Raw genomic sequence first — 21,834 nt, 5'->3', positions numbered from 1 at the left:
CAAGGTCAGGCCTGGCAGCCTCTGAACCCAGCAGCCCTCACTTCGCCCACCCACCCCCCTGCGCTGTGTCTCCAGGGTGCTCCCCTGGCCCTGGGTGGCGGCCACTGCCATCCCCACTCCTACCCCCTGCCTCGCTGGGATGTTGCTGTTTCTGATCCTTTGGATTTAAGAAAACACCGTGATTTAAGAGGGAGTTCAGGAGCCACCCAAAATAGAAACCTGTCCTTGTGTACAATCCTCCTCCTTGCAAAGGCAAACACGAGGGAAACCAGCCCTGTGCGGCCGCTGAAGGAGCCTGGGAGGGCCTCTTCTGAGTGCTGAGAACTTGTGGCGGAAGGAGGGAAAGTGCAGGGGAGTAGCCCTGAGACCTGGCACCGGGTGACACCCACCATCCACAGCACAAACTCTGGGGGTGCTGGCAACAGTGATTAAAGCCCCCTCTTGGGAGGGGCTGGCACTGTGGCGTGGTAGGTCAAGCCTCTGCCTGCAGCACCAGCATCCCATATGCGCGCCGGTTTGAGTCCCGGCTGCTCCACTTCCAATCCAGCTCCCTGCTAATATGCCTGGGAAAGCAGTAGAAGATGGCCCAAGTCCTTGGGCCCCTGCACCAGCATGGGAAACCCGGAAGAAGCTCCTGGCTCCTGGCTTCAGCCTGGTCCAGCCTTGACTGTTGTCCATCCACTGGTTCACTCCCCAAATGGCTGCAATGGCCGAGGCTGGGCCAGGCTGAAGCCAGGAGCCAGGAGCTTCCTCCGGGTCTCCCATGCTGGTGCAGGGGCCCAAGGACTTGGGCCATCTTCCACTGCTTTCCCAGGCCACAGCAGAGAGCTGAATCAGAAGTGGAGCAGCCGGGACTCGAACCGGTGCCCATATGAGATGCCGGCCCTGCAGGTGGCGGCTTTACCTGCCATACCGCAGCGCCAGGCCCAGCATGTATTTATTTGAAAGGCAGAGTTACAGAGAGGGAGAGAGAGATGTGGCCGCTGAGTGATGACATCACACCTAGCACAGTGCATACGATGTACAAATAATCGTTTGTACATCGACTATAATGTATTGTTTAGGGAATACACAATAGTGTATTGTTTAGGGAATAAAAATGATAAGGAAAAAATCTGCAGACACTCGGGTGTGCAGTGGTTAAACTGTTGCCTGGGACACCTGCAGCGCCAGAGTGCCTGGGTTTGAGTCCCGGCTCTCTTCCCTGCTCCTCTGCACCCCGGGAAACAGCGGTGGTGGTGTGGTGGGGGGGTGGCTCACAGCCGTTTATAGGAGACTTGCACTGGGTCTGTAAGGGGCCAGGTACCAGAATGTCCACTCGCACCCAATCCATGTCCACCCTGGGACCCCGGGGGGCAGGGTGTGGCAGAGATATCTGCCCATCGAGGCTAGGGTGTCCAAACACGGTTCTGAGTGAAAACAGAAAGCAGCGAGAATATGTCTAACTCCATCCTGCGTATGGCGGTTAAAAATATACACGCTGAAAATAAAGCGCGCATTGTTGGAAGAACACACCCCAAGGAGACTGGATCAAACCTGACATCTGTCCGCGCATGCGCGAGAACGCGGGCAGGAGGGAATGAATGAATGAATGAATGAATGAGGGGGCGGGGCATCGCACAGACCCACAGTGGAGGCCGTTCTGCCCAAGTCCTTGGGCCCCTGAACCCACATCAGAGACCTGAAGGAAGCTCCTGGCTCCTGGCTTCAGCCTGGCCCAGCCTTGGCCATTGCAGCCATTTGGGGAGTGAGCCAGTGGATGGACAACAGTCAAGGCTGGACCCCCAGAAGCGCCGTGAACTTGACTCTTTGTGGCTAGAAGGGAGTTGTTCCAGAAACGGTCCTCAGAGCGGGCTGAAAGGCTTGGGGCTGGGTCTCCTCCTGAACGCGGGCGCTTCTGGAGGCTAAGGTCAAGTTCAAGGCCTTGGAGTCTGTGGAGGGCGCCATCCGGCTCCAAGATGGCACCGTATGGCTGGAGGGTGGACGGGCAGGGGAACAGCTTCCTCCTGGCAGGGTTAGCAGAGAGAGAAAGGGAGAGAAATCTTCTGTCTGCTGGTTCATTCCCCAGATGGCCACGACTGACTGGGTTGGGCCAGACCAGAGCCAGGAGCCAGGAGCTCCATCCGGGTCTCCCATGTGGGTGCAGGGACCCAAGCACTTGGGCCATCACTGCTGCTTTCCCAGGTGCATTCACAGGGAGCTGGATGGGAAGCGGAGCAGCTGGGACTCGAACCCGCACCTGTATGAGATGCCAGCACTGCAGGCGGCGGCCTTACCTGCTACACCCCCCGCGCCAGCCCCAAGATGTTGAGCTGCTGACCTGAAGGATTTGACAAGCTCAGCTAGTAGCTAGGCCAAGCAGAACAGGGAGCGAGCGGGTGGCGGGAGCCACCCCTGGTGGCAGTGTGCAGGCACAGGGCCATCGGCGGAGTTCTTTTTTTTTTTTTTTTTTTTTTTTTTTTTTTTTTGACAGGCAGAGTAGACAGTGAGAGAGAGGGACAGAGAGAAAGGTCTTCCTTTACCGTTGGCTCACCCTCCAATGGCCACTGCAGCCGGTGCACCGCGCTGATCCGAAGCCAGGAGCCAGGTGCTTCTCCCGGTCTCCCATGCGGGTGCAGGGCCCAAGCACCTGGGCCATCCTCCACTGCACTCCGGGCCACAGCAGAGAGCTGGACTGGAAGAGGAGCAACCGGGACAGAATCCGGCGCCCCGACCGGGACTAGAACCTGGTGTGCTGGCACCGCAGGCAGAGGATTAGCCTATTGAGCCGCGGCGCTGGCCCGGTGGAGTTCTAATCACGCACGGTGCTTACGGATTTTATTAGCGTGTGTGCCCGGCACATAGTAGTTGCTCACGAAACCCCTGTGGAATAAATAAACGAGCACCCCTAGCCAGGAACTTTTTCCCTCGTAACCCCATGTAGCTTAGGCGTGGAGCCTTAGATGTGGAGCACTGGATTCCTGGAGGTCCCTGGGTTCTGGGTTCGATACCCGCAGTGGTGTGGACCTCCATGCGTCGCTGGCTCCCACGGGTTTGCATCTCCCCCTCTGTTTGATGGGACTGCACCTGCCTACCACTGGGCTGCCGGGCGGAGCAGTGTGAGCGGGCAAGGTCCCCGGAGTGTGGCAGTCAGCGGCGGCTATATATATACACCGCCGGGGCCTCCTTGTACCTCCCACCGCTTCTGTCCTAGTTCCAACCCTCATCACGCCAGCCCGCTCTTACGGCGCCTTCCTGGCTACTGCTCCATCACCACCAATCTGTTCTTTCAGCTGTCAGATTTGTCTTCCCACTGCCAACCCTAATAGATCCCTCCTCTGCTTCGTAACCTTACGTGACTCCTGCTGTCCACGGGGCCAGAGCCTGGCCTCCGCCATGCAGCCCACCGGGCTTCCCCCTCCCCCCGGGCGAAGCCTTCTGCCTCTGGGTGCCAGGCTCTGCTCCTGCTCCTCCTGTTCCCTTGTGGGTTCCTTCTCTCCTTCCAGGGAGGAGTACAGGACACAATATGTCTTGGGTGCCAACTGGAACTACAGTGGATATGAAAGAGATTCGAGTATCTGCCTGTTTTAAAATTTACTTCCATTTTCTTTGAAAGATCTCCCTGCTGGTTCACTCCCCACCCCCCAAAATGTGCACAACAGCCCGGGCTGGGCCAAGCCCAAAGCAGGAGCTAGGAGCTCCATCCAGGTCTCCCATGGGTGTCAGGGCTCCAGGGACTTCAGCCATCAGCTGCTGCCTCCGTAGGGTGTGCGTTAGCAGGAAGCTGGTTTATGATTTTTTATTTATTTATTTGAAAGGCAGAGTTACAGAGAGAAGAGAGAGAGAGAGAGAGAGAGAGAGAGAGAGAGAGAGAGAATCTTCCATCCACTGGTTTTCTCCCCAAATGGCTACAACAGCCAGGACTAAGCCAGACAAAGCCAGGAGCGTCTTCCTGGTCTTTGACATGGGTGCAGGGGCCATAGCAGGGAGCTGAATTGGAAGTGGAGCAGCCGGGACTTGAACCAGCGCACATAAGAGATGCCGCTGCTGCTGCAGGCTGGGGCTTTAACCTGCTGCACCACTGGCCCTGCTCTCTCCAAGCAGTATCTTAACCCACATGCCACATACACCTGCCCCCGTCAGGATCTGCACTTCTGAGGCTCCGAGAAGTTAAGGCAAAGATCCCGCAAGGAGAAAACCCAGGACTAGGATTTAACCCCATGGCTGGGCTCTCTGGCTGTTCCAGCAGGTTTGAACTCCGGGTGATGTTGTCTTAAGAGTCTGTGTTGCCCTCCTCCTCTGACCTGCTCACCTGTGTGGGGTCCTGAGGAAGGGTTACCATAGCAACTGGGCTCAGCATTGCTCCCCTGGCCCAGTGCACCTGCTCCTCTCTAGCCTCGGTTCCCCACATAAACCACGCTTTACCTCTCTGCCTTACTTCTTTTCCTTCTCTGCCTCAAACCTTCCATAGCTCCCGCATGCTCAGAGCAAGAGCCAAAGTCCTCACAGGGTCCCCAAACACTGTGCACCACCCCTGCCCTTAGGCTCCTGCCTCTTTCCCTGTCACTCATTCTGCTTCAACCACGTGCACCTCATCTGTGCTCCCCAAGGCCCCAGACACATGCCATTTGCACAGGCTGGCCCCGCCACCCCACCCCATGCCTGGGGTTTCTCTCTGAAGTGCGGCTGAACCCCCTTGCTGTCTTCCAATCTTTACTCAGATGTCTTTCTCTGCGTTTGGGCTGTCAGTAACAGTCGCCACCAGCCACTGGTGGTCTTTGAGCACTTTTTTTTAAAGATCTATGTATTTTATTTGAAAGGCAGAGCTAGAGAGAGAGAGAGAGAGAGAGAGAGAGAGAGAGAGAGAGAATCTTCTATCTGCTGGTTCACTCCCCCACATGGCTGCAACGGCCAGGGCTGAAAGCCAGGAGCCAGGAGCTCCAGCCAGGTCTCCCACATGGGTGCAGGGGCCCAAGCACTTGGGTCATCTTCCACTGCTTTCCCAGGTGCATTAGCAGGGAGCTGGATTGGAAGTGGAGCAGCCGGGACTCGAACCAGCATCGGTGTGGGGATGGCGGCATGGCAGGCAGCACCTTAACCCCTTACACCACAACACCGGCCCCTCTTGAGCATTTAAGTGTGGGACGCAAAGCGGATTTCAAAGCGAAGAGCGTGCAAAATGTCTCGTGTGGGAGACTTCTCACCGATCAGCTGTGGGAATGATACAGGCAGCTCTGTATCTGCCATCTCTCCATCCCCGCCCCTCGTCCCCGCATTCAAGCAACCTCGGATGAAAAACCTAGTTAGATCCACAATGGTTGTGTGTGTCAGGATGGGTGCAAATGTTCTGTCCATGTCCCTGTTCCCTAAACAACCCAGTGTGCCGCCTTACCTCGGCCACCTTCGCTCTGTAGCAGGTGCTATAAATCACCTTCAAATGACCTAAAGTCTATGGGGTTGTTGCAAAAAGCTTTAAGCGAGTACTTCGCCAATGTATAGAAAGGACTTGAGGGTGCATAGACTGGGCGTCCTGGGGAGGTGGGGCCGGGCGGCTGTGTGTGTGCCGGGGAACCACTCTCCCATAGCTATCGCTACAAATTGATGTTGTGATTCCAATTAAGTGCAACTGTTTCTTTTTACTTTTTAAAATGTGTTGACTGGAACACTTAGAACTTCAGATACAGGGCAAGCATTCGGCCCAGCTGCTGGGACACTGCTTGGGATGCACACATCCCATCCCCCGTTGGAGGGCATGGGTTCGAGTCCTGGTTCTGGTTTCTCCAGTTTTTTGCTTTTGGGCACCCTGGGAGGCGACAGTGATAGCTCAGGTTAGCTGGGCCCTTGCCACCCACGTGGGAGACCCGGATGGAGCTCCCAACTCCTGGCTTTGGCCTGATTTGGCCTGGCTGTTATGGGTATCTGGGAAATGAATTAGGGAATGAAAGATTCTCTCTCTCTCTCTCTCTCTCTCTCCTTTTCAAATAAAAAATAAGCATTTTTGAAAAACTTTTTGTATGCAGCTTATATTGGATTTCTGCTGGGCAGTGCAAATCTGAACACTTTTTTTAAACATTTATTTTATTGAAACACAGACTTACAGAGAAAGGCAGAGAGAGAGAGAGAGAGAGAGAGAGAGGTCTTCCATCCGCTGGTTCACTCCCCAAATGGCTGCAATGGCCAGAGCTGCGCTGATCCAAAGCCAGGAGCCAGGAGCTTCTTCCAGGTCTCCCGTGTGGGTGCAGGGGCCCAAGCACTTGGGCCATCTTCCACTGCTTTCCCAGGCCATAGCAGAGAGCTGGATCAGAAGTGGAGCAGCCAGGACTAGAACCAGCGTCCATTTGGGATGCTGGTGCTGTGGGTGATGACTTAACCCCTCACACCACAGCGCCGGCCCAGAGATGGAATTTGAAGGACCCAGACTAATCTGGCAGTTGGAGCAGGAATTTTTAAAAAACAACAACAGAGTACCTTGAATTCAAGGCTGTGGGCCAGTGTCCCTCCCCCCACCTACTCTTACCCCTCCTCATCTAAATCCTGCTCGGGCATCCGTCAGCCTGGAAATTTCATTCCCTCACTATAATTAGGGTCCTCCTGATCTGCAAGACTTCAGGTGGAGGTTGGAGCCTCTCCAGATCCCAGACTTACTCAACACAAGCTGCTGCAGCCCCTTTACCCCCACCCCCAAGAGCTGTTGCCTCCCCAGCTCACTGTCTGAGGATACGTCACACCTGTGACGGGTTCATTCATTGTGTGCACCTTTTCATTGAACGACTGTCCTGCGTCAGCTCCGTGGAGCAGATGCGATCTCTCTGACTGCTCTCCCCAGCGCCTGGGCTGGGCTCGGATTCATACTTGCTGATGGTGGGGCAGGGGGCAGGCCAGCCTAGCAGGTGCATCTCTGCTGGGGGCAGTCAGCTTGTGAGATTAAAAAAAAAAATAGGAAGACTGCTTGGTGTTTGTTTGGGTGAGGTTTTGAAGACAACGGTTCAGGTGCAAGGTATTAATCTGGGAGGGGACTCCTGGGAGTGTTGACAGGGGAGGGGACATGGATGAGACAAGGAAGAGCAGGCATGGACAAGTGAGCCCCTGGAGGACCCACACCTCAGAGCCCTCCAGACCGAGGGGCGAGGGAGCTGAGGTATTGGAACGCCTGCCGCCAGCCATCTTTGGTAAGGGACTTTTTCTTATTTCCTGGGCCCATCTCAGCCTTGGAGGTACCAGCACAGAGACTGGCTGGCTACAGGCTAAATGTGGCAAGGCCCAGAGTGTGCCCTCCGCTTACCCACAGAGCCGCCTGCTTCTCAGCACGTCTTGTCCACTGTGTGAGGTGCCTGTGACCCATTCCCCTCTGTTGCCTTGTGCCTGGACAGCTCACCGCAGGCCACACGCACCTCTGGGAAAGCAAGCAGGTGTGGGAGAGGCCCCTGGTCCCCCTGCAACCTCCTGAGGTCTCCGGACGGGGTCTGCGTAGAAAGAGCAGCTGTGGACAGTTCATCTCACCTACTGCCGTGATTCTACCCAAGGGCTCACCCTTCTGCGACCTTAAACTTGAACTTGGTCCCCTCTAGGGCTGACGCCGGCTGTTCTTCCCTCTTCCCATTCTACAGGAGGCCAGCAGGGCAGGGGTTGGAACCCATGCACCCTGCTAGTTTAGACACAGCACAAATCCCAGGGGGTCCCAGGGGCTCCCCGACACCACCCCTCTCCCCCCACCCCCCAGGAAAGCGCGCACCTGCTCCAAGTCTCCGTCAATCGCCTTCTATCCCACGACGTGCAGATACGGTTCTGCAGGTAACAAAATGGACACCCAGCAGAGGAAGAGGAGGAGGAGGAGGAGCCTCCGGTGGCCCCGCCCACCTGTCTGCTGACCCTGACACCCACCCTCTGTCTCCCATTCTGCCTTCTTCCAGCATCTTGGCGACAGTTGGGACAGAGTTTGACCTTCGGACACTGCGAGCAGTGCGGGTGCTGCGGCCGCTCAAGCTGGTGTCTGGAATCCCAAGTGCGTGAGTCTCGCATCCCAGCAAGGGGTTTGCTCGGGGGTCCCGGGGAGGGGGAGCCTTCGGTTTCCCTCTCTGCAGAGGATCTCAGGGGGGATCCCCACCCCCTCAGCCTGTATCAGGACAGTCTCTCCTTTTCAGGGGAGCCCCCAGGAAGCCAACCAGGAGCCTGGTGCATTTTTTGAGCACCTGTTGTCTACCAGCCATGATCTCATTCACCTCTCACCACTCTGGGGCTGAAAAACTGGAGGAGGGTCCCATGGCTGAGAAGCGGCAGAACTGAGAGTTAGCGAGTGGGAACCCCAAGGCTGGGCGGTGACACCGGTGGCAAAGACCTGGGCTCTTCGTAGGAACTGCGCATTTGTACCCGGGTCTCTGCAAAGATCCCAGCTAATGTCGCCTGTCTCGTATTACACCAAGAACCCCACCAAAGCTAGATGTGGACTCACCCATTTAATTCTGCCAGGGAGGTCCCCTCGGGGTCCCCATTTACAGGTGGAGAAACTGAGGTTTGGAGTGACGCCCTCCCTTTGCCCAAGGTGATGTCGCCAGCTGACTGGCTTGGATCCCTCTCCCCCCACCGCCGCGCTCCATGGAAGCCGAGAGGGAAGGAGGGAGGGGTGCAGTTGCACCTGCTCCCTCGGAGGGGGCGGGGCTCTGCGGCGAATGAGTCCGAGGGTAGCAGGGTGGTGGGGCAGGGGCGGAAGTGTAACAAGGGGGCAGGCTCGGCAGGAGTAGAGGCCTTGGCGCAAGCCCCGCCCCTGGAGGCGCCCTGCGCTGCCCCCAGCCCCTTCTCCGCCTTGTCATTCACCACCATCTGTCCCCTGTTGGGTTGCTCAGAACAGAGAATCAGCGTATAGGGGAACACTGGGCTCTGTTAGAGGGACCTGGGTTCGAATCCCGCTTCTGTCCTCGCACCGGCTCTGGGATGAACCACAGCAGCACCCCTGAGCCTCGCTTCTCCCTTCTGTATAATGGGACTCACCTGCCCACACCCCGGGGAGCAGGACACACACAGAGGAGTGTGTCTTTAGGAGAACGCGCTACCTTACCTGCTGGATAAAAGCTGCCCAAACCCCCAAAGCTTTGGCTCAGAAACACTGGGATTTCTCACCCAAAAGGTCACCAAATGGAACGGATACTACCGCCCCTCCCAGGACTTCACAGGTGCTTCTAAAACCCAGAAGGCTGTTTCCGCCACCATAAGCGCCCATCCCCGGCAAGATCCCCCCCCCAATCCTCCTGGTAAGAGTTCCCGGGGATGCCAGCTCACGGGCTCCCCCCCGCCGGGGTCCTCTCTCTGTCTCTCCCTCCTCCCAGGTTTACAAGTCGTCTTGAAGTCAATCATGAAGGCGATGATTCCTCTGCTGCAGATCGGACTCCTCCTATTTTTTGCAATACTTATTTTTGCAATCATAGGGTTAGAATTTTATATGGGAAAATTTCATACCACCTGCTTTGAAGAGGGGACAGGTAGGTGACGTGGTCGGTGGTGGGTTTTCAATTTTCTTCTTTTAATATGTAAAGGGGATTCGCAGGGGCTTCTTTCTCCTGGCTGCTACGAGGCTGACTCAAAAAAAAAAAAAAAATCTTGGCTGAAATAGCACCCCCCCCTTCCTCCACCGCCGCCCTCCCCGCTAAGATCTGGGTTGGCACTGCTGGCTGTAGGCTAGGGCCCCTTGGAAAGTGACCTGAGGGAACGTGATTTATTTGGGAATAACCCTGGAAAGCGAGATATCTGGGTAAAGAAAGAAATAACCCCGCCAGCGACCCAGGGGGTAACCAGGATGCAGTCCCACTGGGCACCACTAGGAGGCAGTGTGGGGCGCACCTCAGCCAGGACCAAGTCAGGCAGGGGAGCGAGGGAGCTTGGGTATTTATCCACGGATTCCTGTTCCGCCTTGGTGAGGACGCCCCCTGCACAGCTGGCTGCTGAGAGCAAAGGGTCTCCAGGTCAGAGCCCACCTGGGCAGGGCAAGGGACAACAGGACACAAGCAGGAGTCCCTATAGCTGGTGGTCACCATCTGGCAACCTCAGCCCATCCCTGGAGGCATCTTGGCATCACCCAATCAGAATCCAGCGCCCCGGGGAGGGGAGGGGGTCCGAGCCCCTCCCAGCACAGCGGCCTTGTTAACCCTCCAGTGGCTGGCTCAAGGGGACCTGTAGGAGTGGGGCCAGCAGAAAGGGATGGGGGTGGGGGGAACAGGAAAGAGACATGCGCCCTGGCGCTCAGCCCTGAGCCTGCCATATGGAAGAACAGGTGTCCCCTACCCCGACGCCCACTGGGGACGCTCGGGGCTGGACTGGCTTTCGGATGTGGGATTGTCTGCTCTCTAGAACCGTGTGGAATCCAACAAGGAGGGCACCTGCCGCTCGGGATTCAGGCCGCGCTGGTGGTCCCAAGAAACCACCCAGGAAGGGGGAGACCCGGCCACAGAAGATGTGGCCTCCCACCCCTACCTCCCTCCACAATCTCGGCCGGGATCAGCCCCAGGGGAAGAATTATTGGTGGTGGTGGTGGTTGTGGGGTGTTTTTTTTTTTTTTTTTTTTTGGTCTTTTTGCCCCTTTTCTCTTCTTCCTCCTCCGGTCTGCTTGTCTCCTGGGCTTGCGAAGTTTGCTCAATATGGAACGTCCTAATTATTTCTTTCCCCGATGAGGGAGGTGTTGATTGAGGAAGGAGCTATTTCTGCTGCTGGTCTCGTCAGGCGGAAACCAGAGAGAGAGAGAGAGAGAAACCTTGGAAAAATCAGCCGCTGGCAGAGGGTCCTGTCTGTGGAGTTTCTGTCCTGCAGGTCCCCGAGCTTGGCTTGGGTCTGGATGGGGTTCGAGGGGACGCAGGTGCGTAGGAAGCCTCGCTTTAGGAAGGTGGCTGAAAAACCTCACAATGAAAAATATCACACGTGTGAGTAAGAGACAGATATATATGCACACACCCAGGCAGCTGGCTAATTTTAAAATGTATTTATAACCAAATTCCTCAGACTCTCTGGATGGATTTTTTTTTTTTTTTTTTTTTGAGAAGTGATCCTGAAAAGGCTTCGTGTTGATGGAGTCTGCAGACAAAAGCACCACTCTGGGCAGGGGAGGGGGAGTGGGTGGGGTTTGGTCACATCCCCTGTGGGGGTGCTGGGTTCGAGTCCCGCCTCCTCCTCTGAGTCGAGCCTCCTACTAACGCGCACTCTGGGCTGGTTCACCTGCCGCCCACGTGGGGGACCTGGATGGAGCTCCCTGCTCCTAGCTTGGCCCCGTCTGTGCACCTGTCGAAGATGTGGTGGACATTTGGGGAGTGAACAAGCGGAAAGGAAGAGAAATGCAGTGGTATGGGGGGGTGGGGGGCAGCTTCCTGCTCGCTCAGAGCCTCCAAGGTACAGGCCCATCACTCACAGCCATCTGCAGGGTGCAGGCTAATGTGGGGGTGCAGCCACTCACCCCCAGACACGGGAACACCCCATGCATAGGGCCAGCACAGAAGGGTTACCCTGGGGGTGTGCAAATTGAGCCAGGGTGGACACAGAGAAGCTTCCAGAAAGAAAAAAAATTGGCACATGGCCAAGTACACAGCAGTTCTCTCTGATTTTAGGAGCCCATGGAGTTCTTTCTCCTGCCTCCTGCCTTGAGCCTTGTGTTAGAAACACGTTGCCTTCCAAACTGGGCCTGTCGGGCGCCCCGTGAGGGATGAAGGCATCTTCCATGGGCTGGGATGAGCGGCGAGGCTGGATTGGGGAGGTGGGGAGGGGGTCTCTGTTCACCCAGCACCCTCTGATCCCTGTTGCTTTACTTCCCACTGTCCAGGGTGCGACTCGGTCCCCCAAGCTTGTACCTTGAGATGTATTTCGGTTGAGAGGAAGCTCAGGTTCACGCCCTCACAGCCCTGTCTTTGGAAAGCCCCAGTGGTGTCACTCACGGAACAGACTCCTCCCATATCCCCAACTCTGGCCTGGCGGAGACTTCTTTCCCCCAGGGTGGGAGCTGAGGGTGTTGCCAGCCCCATCGGCACCTTTGGGATTTGGGCCGCCTCCCCCAGTAAACCTCCCAGTACCACCACCACCACCACCACCCCGCCAGGGACACCCATTGTCACAGTTCTCTCTCCTTGTGGCATTTGCACAATCCACCTCCTGGCTCCTTGGGGAAGGAAGACTTGGCTCCCTGTGTACCTAACCCCCAGGCAAGAGGAGGGACTGTGCGTACTGGTGTCCTCGCCCCCAGGCCATCTGAGCCCAGAAGACAGTCAACAAGGCTCAGAAAGTAACACAAGGCGACTGACAAGTGGGTCCTCAGAACACATGGCATCCAAGGCGCACGCACCGTTTGTTACCCAAAGGGACTGCAAAACCAGGACTGAAAGCAAGCTCGGGTCAAGTGGGGAAAACACGCAGCTGCAGCGCAAGGACCCAGGGCCTCAGGAACAGGATGAGAGCGCTTGGGAAGCGTGCGAGACTGGCTTTAAAAGCAGGCTTAGTGGAAGGCAGAGGGCGTCGAGGGGAGAGAGAAGACAGACAGACTGGGCCAGAGTAGATGGATAGGTAGGTGTTGGACCTGGTGATAGGTACCTGGGGATTCGGTGTCTAGTCTCTCAGAGAGTTAATGACAGATCATTGATGGGTGGATGGATGGATGATAGATGGATGGATAGATGGGTAGGCAGATAAATAGATGGATAGCTGAGTGGATGCCTTGATCTGTAGATGGATCAACAGATTAGTGAGTGCAGCCCGGAAGCCATTGTCTCCAACTCGCTGGTCCCTGTTTCTCAGTTGGCTCCCCCGCCCCCACACTGCTTCGCCCTGACTTTCCTCTTCCCTCCCACAGACGACATTCAGGGGGAGTCTCCGGCTCCATGCGGGACAGAGGAACCCGCCCGCACCTGCCCCAATGGGACCAGATGCCAGCCCTACTGGGAAGGACCCAACAATGGGATCACCCAGTTCGACAACATCCTGTTCGCCGTACTGACTGTTTTTCAGTGCATCACAATGGAAGGATGGACGGACCTCCTTTACAACGTGAGTGATGGGGGACCCTCGAGGAGGCGGCGACGCCGGGGGTGGGGGGCACGCACCTGGCTTTGAAGTTCCTTGCTCAAGCCCAGCTTCCCTGGACTCGCCCGCGATTCCTCGGGGGATCTGGTTATACCCCCTGCCTCCCAAAGGCACCTGTGGCCAAAGCTCAGAGCCCTTGTGCCAAGAAGCGAGCCATGAATGGGAAGAGAATGGGGCTGGGCTAGGGTCCAGGGGGGCGAGGGCGCCGAGGCCACAGCCAAGGGGCGGGGCCGGCTCTCCCCACACTGAGACCCTCTGCAGGTGCCCGTGTCCGAGGCGTGGACCCTGGCCCACCACGCGAAATAGACGCAAAAGGCATCTGTTTGTTGAGTGGCTATTCAAGATTTTACCCGGGGCGCTTGCCCACCCCCCCACCCCCCACCGCGTGGACCGCTGTCCTTGGTCCTGAACTTGGTTTGGATCCCAAACCAGGAACCCGAAGCTGCACGTGTGTGCAGGGGCCCAAGCGACTTGGGCCATCACCTGTGCCCGTCCAGGGTGCACATCCGCAGGAGCTAGAGGATCCCTCGAAAGCCAAGCACTTGGAGACGGGCTGCAGGCGTCTTGGCTGCTGTGCCCAGCACCCGCGCCTAGGGGGCGCTGTTCCGAGTCATAGGTCCCCATGAGAAATGAGCCCTCCTGGGAGGGAAGCAGCTGGGGAGAACCTGGGGGAGGTTTCAGAGCTCAGGCGGAAAGAGACTCGGGGGGGCTGAGAAAATCGTGAACACAGAGAGAGGGGTCAGGTGTTCAGGCGAGGGCGCCCCCTGGTGGGAGAGGCGGGGAGTGCAGGACCAGAGTCTCCAGGGATAGGCGCTGTTGTCCCAGGGTCGTTGGCCCCGTGTGCGTGGCCTCCTGGGGCTTAGGCTCCCAGGACTTCCTTGCTGTGCAGCCTCAGGCGAGTCGCTTGGCCTCTCTGTGCCCCCTCATCCCACACCATGCAAAACGGGAGAAGCGGGAGCCTCCCAGGGCATGAGTCTGAGACCCGTGAAGCCGTGAGCGCTGTGCCCCGGCCCTGCTCATCCGAGAGCTCCTTCTAGAAACTCGTCGCCATGGTCAGATGACGGGGCCGGGGAGGTGGGGTCAGCAATCAGAACACACCCAGACGCTGAAGGTGGTGGCAGAGGACCAAGAATGGGTCCAGAAAACAGGAAGCCAATGTGTGATACAAAGAAAGGGGCTTTGTCGGGCAATCTGGGGGGGCTTCTTGGAGAAGGTGCCATTTGAGCTCAAAGAAAATGAGCCAGTTGGGAGAGAGCATTTTCCCCCAACACCTGCAGGTTTTCTCATTTTTTTTTTCTTTTCCCACTTGGCTTTGGGGGGAAAAGGCGCTTTAACCTCGCATGCACCTGTTTTGTTTTTTGTTTTGTTTTGTTTGTTTTTAAAGATGTATTCGTTTTTTGAACGGCAGAGTTAGAGAATCTTGCATCCACCCTGCTCTCCTAGGTGGGTGGCAGGGACCCAAGCACACGAGCCCTCACCTGCCACCCCCTCTCCGAGGTGTGCATGGGCTGGGAGCTGGAATTAGAGAAGCAGGAATCGGGCCTGGGACCCCAGGCACCCTGGGCTGGGGGCGCCCCCGAGCGGCGACCCAAGGGCTGTGCCAGACCCCCGCCCCCGCTCTCACAGGGGCGCCCCCTGCAGGAGACGAGGGGCGCCCCCTGCAGAGACGAGTTTGTCTGAGGTTGAGCCCTGGCCCCCAGAATCCTGCAAAACCATTATTGGCCACCGGTTATGCAGGAGCGCCCCCTGCAGGAGACCAGGAGTGGTGGTTTGTCTCCTGCAAAACCATGGCAGTCTTCCGGGCCGCTGGGTGAACTCTGGGGACAGCCAGGTGCTTCCTGGGAGAGTGGTTCAATTAGATGACGTCATTGGGAGGGAGCGGCCAGGTTGGACCAATCAGAACCAATCAGGAGCCTGGAGCTCCGTCCCGGTCCCCCACGCAGGTGCAGGGGCCCAAGTCCCTGGGCTGTCTTCCGCTGCTTTCCCAGGTGCATCAGCAGGGAGCTGGGTCGGGAATGGAGCAGCTGGGACTCGAACCCGTGCCCCTGTGGGATGCTGGGGCTGCAGCTGGCCGCTGGCTGTAAAGTGACCCTGCCTCTCGTGCCAGTTCTGGTGACAGCGAGCTGGTCAGTGCACCAGGCCTGCCTCAAGGCGGAGGCTGAGGGCCTGAGCTGGGCTTCGGGTGCACCTGCCCTGCCCCCCACCTCACTCTCCCCCTCCCCCCGTGGGACCGAGGACTGCCCGTGCAGACTGATTGGAAACCCTGGGCCCGTAGTGAGGTCCCCCAGCTGTCACAGACAGCCACTGACGGCTGCGACTGATCATTGACCCCAGCCTTTTTTTCACTCACAGATATTAGCCTTGGCCAATAGGGAAACGTCACACTTTACGGGCTGGTCGATCACATATTCATTCAACAAACACTCATTGTCAATCATGTGTTCATTCAACAAACCTGCATTGACTGTGCCTACTGCACACAGCCTGGCGGAGAATTGGAAACAAGATCATGGCATGCAGACAGGGACAAGGGCTTAGGGTCTCGCTTTATACATACCAACCTTCAAGTCCACCCTGGGAGCTGGGGCCGCTGCAGAGAGCGCGCATCCACCCCCGAGAGCTGGAGCCGCTGCAGACAGCACGTATCCACCCTCGCCACGCTGGGTCCAGGCTTGTGGCTCCGAGACCTGGTGGGGTTAGGCCACACCTGACCAGGGCACCCGGCGAATAGGAGCGGGGCTGGGCGGTGGTCCGAGCTCAAGGGGGGCCTGGGGCAGGGCGGGGTGGGGCAGGAGCTGGCAACCCCTCATTCACAAGGACCCCTCACCAAGTGCACCCCACAAAGCAGGGGTTGTGTGTGGGTGCTGGGATCCCCCGGTGAGGGGCTGCGGTCCTGGGTCAGAGCCCTGCAGGTAGCAGGCTGCGTTGAATTCATGTTTGGCTTTTTTTTTTTTCCTGGCTGCCGTTGGCTGCGACCCAGCCTGATGCAGTTCTCAAAGCGACCTCGGGAGGGGCCACGGGATTTTTTTCTCCGTGGTTCAGTGTCTCTCCCCTGCCTAATGCCAGGCGGGAGAGCCACAAAAGTAACTCTACTTGGTGATCACAGACACCCGTGCGTCAGCCACATGGCCCCTCGTGGCCGGAGCGGATCCTTGAGCAAAGCCTTGTTCCGTTTGCAGGTGGTAGGAGACTGTCAGACTTTGGGGGATGGCCGGTCGCTTATTCACTCAACAGTCATTGCAAGCCTCCAGTTTGCAGGTGCACGGTACCATGCCTGCTGCATGCAGGGTCTTATCCAGGCTCCTGGGAGCACTGGCGAGTCGGTGGGGACAGCCAGAGGCCAAGGCAGAAACCAAACTTGAATTGCTGGTGCCTCTGGCCTGGGGGGTGTGGGGCGGACATAGAGTCTCTTGTCGGAGCACATGAGTGAGTGGATCAGGTCACAGCCCCCTCCCCCGCCCCGACCCCGACCACCTCATTGGATCCTACACTCGGCTTTGCGGGGAGTGGGGCAACACATGAGCCCGGGGAGGGGAGAGACTGCTGTCTCTGTGGTAAGACCTGAGGCAGGTGAGAGGGAGCCACGTGGGTATCACAGGGAAGGGTGCCCCCTACCGGGAGGACAGTTTAGCAGGTGCCAAGACCCTGTGGCGGGCACCGGAGGCAGAAGGGAAGGAGTAAGAACAGAGGAGAGGCCGGATGAGACGGGGCAGGAGGGGGGGCAGCAGATGACTTCCTAGGCAGAGAGGGGGCGGGGGAAGAGGCCTTCAAGATGAATTGACAAAAAAGGATAAAATAGTTTGGCCTAGAATTATCAAAAAAAAAAAAAAAAGCGCTGTGGCATGGTGGGTAAAGCCGCTGCCTGCAGTGCCGGCATCCCAAATGGGCGCTGGTTCAAGTCCAGGCTGCTCCTTTCCTAATCCAGCTCTCTGCTATGGCCTGGGAAAGCAGTAGAAGATGGCCCAAGTCCTTGGGCCCCTACACCCATGTGGGAGACCTGAGGAAGCTCCTGGCTCCTGACTTCAGCCCTTTGTCATTTGGGGAGTGAACCAGTGGATGGAAGACCTCTCTCTCTCTCTCTCTCTCTCTCTCTCTCTCTCTGGCTTGCTCGCTCACTCTTTCTCTCCCTCCCTGCCTTTGAAATAGGTAAATACATCTTGAAAACAGTCGACAGACAGGACAAGGTCTATGACAGCTGTGTGTTTGTTCAAGGGCATCCCTCATGGCCGCTGCCACCCTGCAGCTCCTCTGGAGTCAAATGCACCCCACTTTTATTCTACCGGCCGGGAAACTGGGCGGATGTATGTGATTTTTTTTTACATCCTCTGAACTCATTCCAAAGGAGCCGTGCTCCCAAAACTGAGAAGAGAAGACGTTGTCGAGCCATTGAACAGAAGACATGGGGAGGGCTCCGCTGGGGCTCAGCCATTTATCTGATGGCTGCGTATTTATTGAGCGCTGATGAGGCGCCAGGCGCCGCGAGGGACCCCGGCATGGCTGCGATGAATCAGTTCCCTTCTGCAGCAAATGACGGAGCCTCTGTTGAACCAGGATCCCCATGCACTGCATTGGGAGCGTCCAGGGAGAGGTGAGGGGGCTGCTTTATGTTGCTCCCCTGCCTGTTCGTACCAGAGAACCACACTGGGTGGGTATTTTTTAAAGATTTATTTATTAGAGAGACAGAAAGAGAGGTCTTCCATCCACTGGTTCACTCCCCAAATGGCCACAACAGCCAGAGCTGGGCTGATGGGAAGCCAGGAGCCAGGAGCTTCTTCCAGGTCTCCCACATGGGTGCAGGGGTCCAAGGTCTTGGGACATCTTCTACTGCTTTCCCAGGCCATAGCAGAGAGCTGTATCGGGAGTGGAGCAGCTGGGACTCGAACCGGCGCCCATATGGGATGCAGGCACTGCAGGTAGCAGCTTTACCTGCTATGCCACAGCGCCGACCCCTAGGCAGTGTAATCTTAACTAGATCACCATCACGTGTGCCATCTGTCATTGGCTACAACATCCTTACAAAGCCTAGGACTATGTGATCTTTTCTCTTTGGCTTCCTCTTCTCTAGAGTAACTTTGTCAGATTTCACGTGTGACACACAGCCATCATTCACCAGATAATATTCCACTCATGTATCCTCTCTCCTCTTGATCAGGATTTGGGCTGATGGTAGTTGAGGGCTGGGATAGACATCTCCACGGTGAGCACACCCTTGGTGAATGCAGGCTCTACACAGCCGTGGTGTCGTGAGATCTTAGCAAAGCTACACAAAGGTCATTTGCTTAGGTAGATATGCTCGACCTACTCTTAAAAGTGGTGGCCCCATGATCCATGAATTTCCCTGTGTCTGTTCCCCATGTTCCTGTGTTGAGATTCTGTTCCTTGGACCCTCAGAACAAGACCTGATTTGGGAAGGAGATTGATAGATTGCACATGGAATTAGTTAAAGATAAGGTTATGGGTGGGGAGCAGGGTTGTCCTAATGCAATGTGGCCGGCTTCCTTATAAAAAAAGGGGGGGGGGATTTTGACACAGAGAAAGATGCACATGGAAGAACAAGGCAGTGTGAAGGTGGAGGCAGAGACAAGGGCACTGGTGCAAAAGCCACGGAATGCTACAGATTGCCAGCCAATAAGCACAAGCAGAGAGAGAGGCACGGGCCAGAGTCTCAGCAGGAACCAACCCTGCTGACACATTGACCTTGAGTTTCTGGCTCCCAGAACTTCGAGATAACACATGTTTTCACATGTGCAGCACTTGGTTTGTGGTTCTTTGTCACTGGCAGGAGGTTAATACACCATGTTGCCCTCATATGGGCAGGGAATGAGAGTTCCAGGAGCTCCACAACCTCACCAACACCTGATGGTGTCAGAATTTCCCACCTTAGCCAATGAAGCAGCCACAGTGTCAAATGCACGTTGGATGGTGAGCTTTTAAAGCCACACTCAAGACTTTTACAACCTGCATACAAGGGAGGAACCACTAGAGGGCTCCCTCTGCCCCGATGACTTTGAGCCGAGACTTCCCTCTGAACTCTGGAGGGAACTGACTGCCTGGCTCAAATTCCACATCTGCTACTGCCTGCCCTCTGTGACCTTGAGCTGCTGTCACCATCTCTCTGGGCCTCACTCTCTCAGCTAGAGAAATGGGCACGAGGCTAACACAGGGACACAATGAGGAGTCAGTGAGTGAGTTAACATCAGACGCAGGCCTACGACAGTGCCTGGCACCCAGTAAATCATCTGTTAAGTGCTGCCCTTTTTTTTTTTAATCATTCTTAAGGCCTCTTCCCTCTTGGCATCTCTCTGTTCCTGCTTTTTCTTCCCTTCTTCTGCTACAACTGGTCTGTTCTCTGTTGCAGAGGGAAAATGTTCTGTTTGTGGACTTTTCCTATTGAAAGGAAGCTGGGCACTTTGGGGGGCTCCCCTGTGCTTGGCATAGAGGGTGCAGGGAAGAGAGGGGGAGCCACTTGAGGAACAGGCTCATGACCCTGCCGTGTGACTTGGTGACTTCACTGGGCCCTCAGAACCTGGGATCACGCGTCTCTGCATGGAGGGGGCTGGGCACTGTGGACTTGTGTCTCCGTTTCAGTGTGTGTGTGTGGGGGGGGGTTCTGTCCCTCTCCTTCCGGCCTCTGGTCTAGGGCGCCCCCTTGTGTTTCGAGCTAATTCCTACATCTTGTGTGGACTGCGTGCTTTGGAGGGAGCCCCATCCAGGTGGTTTCCCCCGTTGGTTGGGCCTCACTCCTCCATTTTCCCTTTCTGGCCTTGTCCAGAGATCCAGAACTCATCAGACAACAATGTTCTGAGAACAGAGTCCCAGGAGAAGCAAAGCTCATCGTCCCCTACCCGTCAGGTCCTCTCTGAGCCCCACTCAACTCTCACCTGGTTTCCCTCCCCGCCCCCTGCAGAGCAACGATGCCTCAGGGAACACTTGGAACTGGTTGTACTTCATCCCCCTCATCATCATCGGCTCCTTTTTTATGCTGAACCTCGTGCTGGGTGTGCTGTCAGGGTAAGTCTCCACCACTCCATCCACACACCGATCCCAGGTCTCCCTCCTAATTTCTTCTCCGAAGAGGCCATCAAATCTGTTTTCATTCTCCAGGCAAAAAAAAAAAAAAAAATATCCCTTGCCCCTTGCTTTGGGCTAGCCAGATTGGCATTAGCAAGCCAGTACCCTGTGAGTGAGTGGGCGCAGAGCTGTACTTCTTAAATTTAGTGGTTTTTTTTTTTTAAGAACAGTTTGGGTTTCTTTCTTCCCCACTTTTCAAATACAGAACCACAGCACACAAATACACATTTTTTTCCTGACACATGTGCTCTCTGCCCAAAGTTTCTCTTTTTTAAAAGTTTAATCATAAACGGGCTCCCACAGGAGACCTGGGAACTGGTGTGGTGGCTCAGCGGCACCATTAGCAACCCAGATCCTTCCAGTCTTGCACTCTCACAGCCTCACCAGGGGCTTCCAGTCTCACGGGTACCTCCCAGTCTCATTATGGCTGCCTCCAACTTGCAAGATGGCTGCCCCATGTCCCAAACAGGAAGAGGAAGAAGCGAAACAGGAAGAGGAGGAGCCTATTCCTGGGAAGTGGAGCGGCTGCCCAAATCTTATGATCCCATGAGCATCATTCAAAGGAGGGCCGAGAACAATTTTTTTTTTTTAAGACAGGGTTGGGGGAAAGAATGGGGTTGGGGAATTCAGCCAGCAGGGACTCACATCATATGGTTTTATGTTTTTGCTTGTTTTCCCCTAGCTGGTTGCAATTGTGAGAAAAAAAAAATGTGTGCACCTGCTGCCTTTTTAGTTTCTGATCTCGCAGGAGACCTGACCCCTGCCGGAACCCCCTGCATCCCACGCGCACACATACACTCAGGCTCCCCTAAAAGCCCCCTCCCCAACCCACCCCCAAGCCTTGGCCGCTGTTGTGCTTCTACAGGGAGTTTGCCAAAGAAAGGGAGCGGGTGGAGAACCGGCGCGCATTCCTGAAGCTGCGGCGGCAGCAGCAGATTGAACGCGAGCTCAACGGGTACATGGAGTGGATCTCAAAAGCAGGTGAGGTGTCCCGGAGAGGCAGAGGGCGAGGTCCCGGGCCCCCTCCCACCCCACCACCCAGAGCCCGCACGCAGAGTCGGGAACGCATCTTGGAGAGACCTGCGGGGATGGGCCAGGACGTCAGGAGAAAGGTCCTATATGGGGGTTGTCCTATATGGGGGTGTCCCAGGTTTTAGAATCTGGCTGGAAGACAGGCTGCTACTGGCGGAGATCTGAGACCACAGCCCAGCTCTGCCAGCTCCCCGCCACGGCCCCGCCTCCCCCAGCCTCAGCTGTTTAATGGGGAAGCGCACGGCCCTTGGGTTCGGTTCCAGGCACTTGAGAAGATGGTAGCGAACCAAACAGACCCAGACTCTGCCCCCTGCCTGGGTCTCGGACCTGCTACCGACGAGAGGACAGAGGGAGGGGTGCTGCCCGTTGCTAGCAAGAGAAGTAGGCGCATAGTAGGGGGTGGAAGGCAGCTGCGGGCAGAGTGGCCAGGGGCCGACTCCCAGGCGGCAGAGACCTCGCTGCAGGGAGGCCAAGGAATATTCTAGACATTCGGGATAGGAAGTGCAAAGGCCCTGAGGCTGGAGCATCGTGGAGACTCGGGCAGGAAGCCAGGGAGGGACCCAGGGCAGGACGCAGGTTCACTGTGTAAAGAAAAGGGGGCGCACAGCTCTGGAGACTCCAGACAGGGCTCTTAAGAACTCACTCTCTCGCGAGAACTCAGGAATCCCACGAGATTTCCTCACTCATCCCCTTTCAGGGCTAGCACCC

At 56.5% G+C, this 21,834-nt stretch overlaps 1 protein-coding gene across 10 annotated transcripts in view; it reads left to right on the top strand.

The window, feature by feature from the left end:
- Positions 1 to 21,834, top strand: part of CACNA1A (calcium voltage-gated channel subunit alpha1 A) — a 209,231-nt gene that overhangs the window by 107,546 nt on the left and 79,851 nt on the right. For all 10 annotated transcript variants that reach the window (XM_070058409.1, XM_070058410.1, NM_001101693.1 and 7 more), the window contains 5 exon segments: positions 7,890 to 7,981; positions 9,300 to 9,452; positions 12,794 to 12,987; positions 19,931 to 20,034; positions 20,960 to 21,075. In XM_070058409.1, coding sequence (XP_069914510.1) covers positions 7,890 to 7,981; positions 9,300 to 9,452; positions 12,794 to 12,987; positions 19,931 to 20,034; positions 20,960 to 21,075 — 659 coding nt within the window.

The sequence above is a fragment of the Oryctolagus cuniculus genome, chromosome 16, assembly GCF_964237555.1.
Source record: "Oryctolagus cuniculus chromosome 16, mOryCun1.1, whole genome shotgun sequence".
In the NCBI taxonomy this organism is placed as follows: Eukaryota; Metazoa; Chordata; class Mammalia; order Lagomorpha; family Leporidae; genus Oryctolagus; species Oryctolagus cuniculus.
Note: the sequence above shows the minus strand (reverse complement) of the source record. Positions and strands in the feature narration are given on the sequence as shown.